At 39.8% G+C, this 7,020-nt stretch overlaps 1 protein-coding gene across 2 annotated transcripts in view; it reads right to left on the reverse strand.

Moving 5' to 3' along the window:
- The window catches only part of NSF (N-ethylmaleimide-sensitive factor), a 183,386-nt gene that overhangs the window by 133,006 nt on the left and 43,360 nt on the right, over nucleotides 1-7,020 (reverse strand). For both annotated transcript variants that reach the window (XM_006833530.1, XM_006833531.1), the window contains one exon: nucleotides 1,746-1,912. In XM_006833530.1, coding sequence (XP_006833593.1) covers nucleotides 1,746-1,912 — 167 coding nt within the window. The remainder of the gene's footprint in view (nucleotides 1-1,745; nucleotides 1,913-7,020) is intronic.

The following is a 7,020-nucleotide window of genomic DNA, read 5'->3' on the forward strand; positions in this document are numbered from 1 at the left end:
AGGATCATTCCCACCCCCTCCATACACAAAGTATAACAGAGATGGGCAACTTGGACATTGGCTACCCAAAATGGGGAGGCTACAAAGGCAAGAAATTACTGGCTTACAAGCTTTCAAGAGGGAACCTAGATCCAGAGGGCACGGAGGTAGGTAGAATCTCCAATGAGTAGTAGCCACTCTATCTGGGCGGGGCTGATGAAAGGAGTTGGGAATAGGTATCTTGTGGTACAATAGTGAATAATTGTTATCAGGACTGATTGTGAGGGTTGGAAATGTAAAGGAAGACGTTCTGTAGCAAAAGGAGGGGAGTGGTTGACTTTGCAGATTAGGAGCGGAGGTCCATGGGACCATCAAGGGAGAAAAGTGGAGAGCGGGACCCTACCCAGAGAAGCAGCGATGCCAGAGATGGAGGCAGAGATGGAGAGATGGAGCAACTGGAGACTTTAGACCCAGAGAGGGAGAAGGGCTGTGTGCTGACGACCAGGGGACAGGTTGGTTGATGGTGCACGGAGGGGATTGTAACCATAGCAATGCAACAATATACGATAGGATGAATGTAAAGTTAATGTTCTCCCATGTAAACTATCACATAGTTCACAATAAAAAATTAAAAGAAAGAAAGAAATGAGACTTCCACAGAGTTTGAGTTAGAAATTAGGAGGAAAAAAATTTTAAAAACCTTCCAAAGATGTATTTATTAGTTCATTTAAAAATTACAATAAGAAATCCATCATATACTAACAGAAAATATCTTTTTAATTAAAAAAAAAAACCTCTAGTTTCCAAAGGCAAGAAACCCTCAGTGAGGAGAGCGGCCCAGCACCGTCTCATTTCTGCCAGTCTCTCCAGTGTCTGGCTGAACGGAAGGCACTGGAATCTCATGTCGGCATTGGCAGTCAGTGTGCAGTACCTATACCACTGTACAAGTATGAAAGAGTATGAGGACAAAGACAAATAGGTGTTGGTGTTATTAGGAAAATAATTTTGACTTCACAGACTCCCTTAATAGGGCTTCACAGACCCCAGGGGTCTTCTGGACCACATTTTGATGACTCTGATGTTACTATGTGAGGGAGGGAGGAATGATTTTTAAAAGTCACAAATGAGGAGACAAACATGATGGTACAGTCAAAAGAACAATCAGTAGTTCATGCATATTGTGCAGACAAGTAACGATTTAAGAACTAATATTTTTTAAAAAGAATTTCTTCCTATGATGCTAACAATCTAATATTAACTGAAATCCCAAATGGGGGGGAAACATCAGCAAATATCATTTAAGTGAGAGAAAAACCTAAAAAATAATACACAATTTTCTTAAGATTCTGATAAGCGATCCCAAAACAAAAAAAGTTTAGAAATAGATCAGAGAGAGAAAAAGACAGCTGAAGGACAAAGCAAAACCAAACACATCTCCAAATAAGAAATCGGAGATCTCGAAATCTGCGACGGTCTCAAATTCACCAGGGAAAAAGTTGCTGTGACCTAAAAGCCATGTTAGAAATTTTCTTTTGGCTTGAGCAGGTCTTTTGTTACCCAAAGCAATGCTGTTTTTTCTGTGTAAGAAAAGACAGGAGGGAGGAATAAGGACGAAGTCAAGCTACCTGAGGAATGGACTCTAGGAGGCCTGAAAAGTACACCTCCCCTCAAGTTCTCTTTCCATCTCCTTCACTTTTAAAAAGCAGAAGTGATTTTGGAAAACTGCAGAGATTAGGCCTAAAGACTGAAAGGAAGTTTAAAACTACCTGTTGTCCCACTGAGAAAGCCTGGTTGTTGAACTGTTGAATAAATTCAGCTGCCATCTTGTCGGTGTCATAAGGGTTGGAGTCAATGTTTTTTTTCTGCAGGAAATCAATCTCGATGGTCATTGTGCCGATACATTGTTTGGCTTTGTCAAATGTATACAAGGAGACTAGAAAAAAAAAAGAGAGAGAAACTCTTTTTAAGATCACAGGGACACTACAGTTCTACTTGAAAGTAACTGAAACTGAATTGTAGCAGAACTTGACCAAGAGAGGGCCTCATGTGGCCTTCCCAAGAGAGGTACAACGACACACAGATTTAAGGACACTGTCCACTAGAAGACTGCTTCTCCATCTGAGCTAATTAAAACAGATGGGACAGCGCTCTCCCTCAACTTCTACCTCACATGACATCCTAGGGGGAGCACACCCTACCCACAGCCTCTGTGTCTTCCTCTTTCTCAGTTCACAGAAGACAGAATGGCAATATGGGAAGGCCCAGTGAAGTTGGAATAACATGCTGCTTCCAAACAAGACTTGCTTGATACAAGAAGGAGCCAAGGTGAGAGGTGGGTGAATTCTTCTGCCCTAATGACATAGGATGCAGGACAAGGGCTTGAGGAACCATATTGACTCAGAGGATTTGCTCCAAGAGCAATTTAGACTGTATGTGACATTTTTCTTTAATTCTACAAAAGTTATTTCCTGAGTACCTACTATATTCAGAAAATTATAGGCTCTACACTTAGAACAAAGGAGCTCTGGTAGCGTAGTGGTTACGAATCGGGCTGTGAACCTCAGGGTCAGCAGTTCGAAACTACCAGCTGTTCCACGGGAGAAAGAGGAGGCTTTCTGCTCCCATAAAGATTTACAGCCTCAGAAACCCTGTACAGGGTCGCTATGAGTCAGAACGGACTCCATGGCACATAACAACAACAACAACACTTAGAACAGGATAATGAATGTCTTAACAACAACACTTAGAACAGGATAATGAATGTGTCTTTGTTCATCTTTGTATTAACAATACCTGACAGTGCCTGTTAGGTGCTTAACATATTCAGGAACTGTTCAAATGAAATAACCAGTCTCAATGCTAATAGCAAAGGAGGCAAGACGGACATGTATACAAAGCTTTGGGTAAGAGAATATACAAGAAAAATTCTAAAATAGCTTTTAAGTTAGTGTTGTATAAATTTAAATTTAAAATTTAAAGCATTAAACACATAATTTCATATTATTTTAACTGTTTAACAACAAAACTTCCATTGTACCACTTTATCACACTTTATATCTCAAATTTTTGAAAAAAGGGTGTTAAAAAAGAAAATTTCCACATATATAATTTACAAAGAAGCATTGTTGTCTGGGACCTCTGAGGGGTGGGGATCTGACTCTTAAATCAACTGAAAATGCACTTATAAATGCCAATTCATAAATTCTTACAGCAAAAAATCATTTCATTGCATTAAGTGGATATTGTACTTGCTGCTGTTGTTGTTGTTAAGTACCATCGAATCTGTACCGACTCATACCGACCCTATGTACTACAGAACAAAACACTGCCCAGTCCTGGGCCAACCTCAAAATTGTTGCCTCGCTTAAGCCCATTGATGCTGCCATTTTGCCAATCCATCGTACTGGGGGGTCTTCCTCTTTTTCTTTGACCCTCCACTTTACCAAACCTGATATCCTTCTCCAGCGACTGGTCCCTCCTGACAATATGTTCGAAGTATGAGAGATGAAGTTTGGCCATTCTGGCCTCCAACGAGCACTCTGGCTGCACTTCTTATAACACAGATCTCTTGGTTCTTTTGGCAGCCCATGGCACTTTCAATATTCTCCTCCAACACCATAACTCAAAAGCATCAATTCTTCTATGGTCTTCCTTATTCACTGTCGAGCTTTCATATGCATATGCGGTTACTGAAAATACCATGGCTTGGGTCAGGCTCATTTAGTCCTCAAGCTTTGTTCTTCAACACTTTAAAAACGTCTTGTGCAGCAGATCTGCTGAATGCAATACATCATTTGATTTCTTGACTGCTGCTTTCATGACTGTTGATAGTTGATCCAAGAAGAATGAAGTCCTTAACAACTTCAATCTTTTCTCCATTGATATGAATGTTGTTTATTGGTCCAGTAAAGAGGATTTTTGTTTTCTTTATATTGAGAAGCAATCCATAACAAAGGCTGTGCTCTTTGATCTTCATCAAGTATTTTAAGTATTTTAAGTTCACTTCACTTTCAGCAAGCAAGGTTGTATCATCTGCATATTGCAGGTTGTTAATGAGTTTTCCTCCAATCCTGATGCCATGTTTTTCTTCATATAATCCAGCTTCTCAGATTATTTGCTCAGCATACAGGTTGAATAAGTATGGTGAAAGAATACAACGTTGTCTCACACCTTTCTTAATTTTAAACCATTCAGTGTTTCCATGTTCTGTTCAAACAAGTGCCTCTTGGTCTATGTACAGATTCCTCATGAGGACAATTACATGTTCCAGAAAATTCAAACTTCACAATGTGCTATGTCCATAGCACACAGGTAAACATTTTTCTGGTATTCTCTGCTTTCAGCCAAGATCCACTAGACATCAGCAGTGATGTCCCTTATCCCACATCCTCTTCAAGAACAACCAACGTGACCCTCTGGAAGTCCTCTGTCAGTGTCTGCTTGCAGCCATTTCTGTATTAGCTTTAGTAAAACTTTACTCGCATGGAATATCAAAGAGATTGTCCAATGATTTCCGCATTCCGTTGGGTCACCTTTCTTTGGAATGGGCACAAATACAGATCTCTTCAATCAGCTGGCCAGATAGTTGTCCTCCAAATTTCTTGGCATAGATGAGTGAGTGCCTTCTGTGCCACCTCACTTTCTTGAAAGATTTCAAATTTTATTCCATGAATTCCTAGTGCCTTGTTCTTTGTCAATTCCTTCAATGCACCTTCGACTTCTTCCTTCAGTATCATTGGCTCTTGATCATATGCTACCTCTTGAAACGGTTGAACATCAACCATTTCCTTTTGGTACAGTGATTCTGTGTATTCCTCCCATCGTCTTTTGATGCTTTCTGCATCATTCAATAATTTGCCCAGAAAATCTCTCAATAACGAAAGTCGACGCTTGAATTTTTTCTTCAGTTCTCCCAGCTTGAGCAATGCTGAGCATGTTCTTCCCTTTTGGGTTTTTTGACTCTAGATCTTTGCACATTTCGTTGTAATATTTGACTTTGTCTTCTTGAGCTGACTTTTGAAATTTTCTGTTCAGCTCTTGTACCTCCTCATTTCTTCCATTTACTTTAGCATCTCTAAGCTGGAGAGCAAGTTTCAGAGTCTCTTCTGACATCCACTTGTGAGCTTTTCCTTCTTTCTTGTCTTCTTAATGACTTTTTGCTTTCTTCCTGTATGATGTTTTTGATGTCATCCCATAACTCTTCTGGTCTTCAGTCTTTATTGTTTAATGTATCAAATCTGTTCTTCAGATGATCTCTAAATTCAGGTGGGATATACACAAGGCCATATTTTGGCTCTCATGGACTTGTTTTCATTTTCTTCAGCTTCAGTTTGAATTTGCATATTAACAATTGATGGTCTGTTCCACAATCTGCCCCTGGCCTTGTTTTCACTGATGATATGGAGCTTTTCCATCTTCTCTTTCCACAGATGTAGCCAATTTGATTTGTGTATTCCATCTGGTGAGGTCCATGTATAAAATCATCTCTTATGCTGTCTAGAGAAGGTATTTGAAATGAACAAATCATTGATTTTACAGAATTCTATCATTTGTGATCGCCAGCATCATTTCTATCACCAAGGCCATATTTTCCAACTACTGAACCTTCCTTTTTATTCCCAACCTTTGCATTCCAATCACCAGTAATGATCAATACATTTTGATTGCATGTTTGATCGATTTCAGATTGAAGAAATTGGTAGAATCCTTCTATTTCATCCTCACTGGCTTTAGTGGTTGGTGCGTAAATTTGAATAATAGTGGTATTAACTGGGCCTCCCTGTAGGCGCATGGATATTATCCTATCACAGACAACATTGTACCTCATGACTGATCTGGATATGTTCTTTTTGACAATGAATGCAACACCATTCCTCTTTAATCTGTCATTCCAGACACAGTAAACTATGTGGTTGTCAGATTCAAAATGGCCAATACCAGTCTATTTCAGCTCACTAATGCCTAAAATATCAATGTTTATGCATGCCATTTCATTTTTGACAATTTGCAATTTTCCTAGATTCATACTTTGTACATCCCATGTTCCAATTATTAATGGATGTTTACAGCTGTTTCTCTTCATTTTGAGTTGTGTCCCATCAGCAAATGAAGGTTCCATGGGCTTTACCCTCACGTGCTTTACTGCATTTGTGTCAACACAGTCAACTCTACTTTGAGGAGGCAGCTCTTCCCCATTGAATTTGAGTACCTTCCAATCTGAGAGGCTCATTTCCCGGCACTATATCTGACAGTGTTTCTTCGCTATTTATAAGGTTTTCAGTGACTAATGGAGGTATTTCATCACTCCTCCTTCCTAGTCTGTCTTTGTTTAGAAGCGCATCTGAAACCTGTCCACCATGGGTGGTGACCCTGCTGGTATTTTAAATATCCATGACATTGTTTCCAGAATCACAGCAACTCACAAACCACCATAGTACAACAAACTGATAGCCAAGTGATTGGGAGACAGATTAGTTGCTTGAAAAAAAAGTTTTACATTGTTGTGCTGTTAATGCTAGTACTAGAGCCATATAAAAGAGTACTATAAGTTACACAGAGAAATTTTGCATTTGAGGTGTTCAACCGGACAGCTTCGTTTTGACCAGCATACAAGAGTCTATCACTGCTCTTTAACAGGGCTAAGTGCACATGTTTTGCTTTCCACTGTGTTCCCCAAAAATCACTCTCCCACAATTGCCAATGGCCCCTAAAGGCCACTGTGGAAGCTTGACCAAATTCCAGTGAACTGACTTGGAAGAATAAGTGACAAACTTCTGTCCCTCTAATATCTCTAAACTGCTTCTGGCTCATCCAATGCTCAGCCTGTAGGTATCTCACACATCACTGGAGTTGCTGCTTACCAGGAATCAACTATGCTTATCCCCTAACCTACCTACTTAGTCAGGTGATGTTATACAGTTACACAGTGTCATTTATGAGTGTAAACACTGTTGAAATGTTGGTATTCTAGAACTGGCATGGTGCTGTGGGACAAAGCAGTGGACCACAAGGTTAGTTTGAACCACAGGGTCGCTGTGAGTC

This window comes from Chrysochloris asiatica, unplaced genomic scaffold, assembly GCF_000296735.1.
Source record: "Chrysochloris asiatica unplaced genomic scaffold, ChrAsi1.0 scaffold00007, whole genome shotgun sequence".
Taxonomy (NCBI): Eukaryota; Metazoa; Chordata; class Mammalia; order Afrosoricida; family Chrysochloridae; genus Chrysochloris; species Chrysochloris asiatica.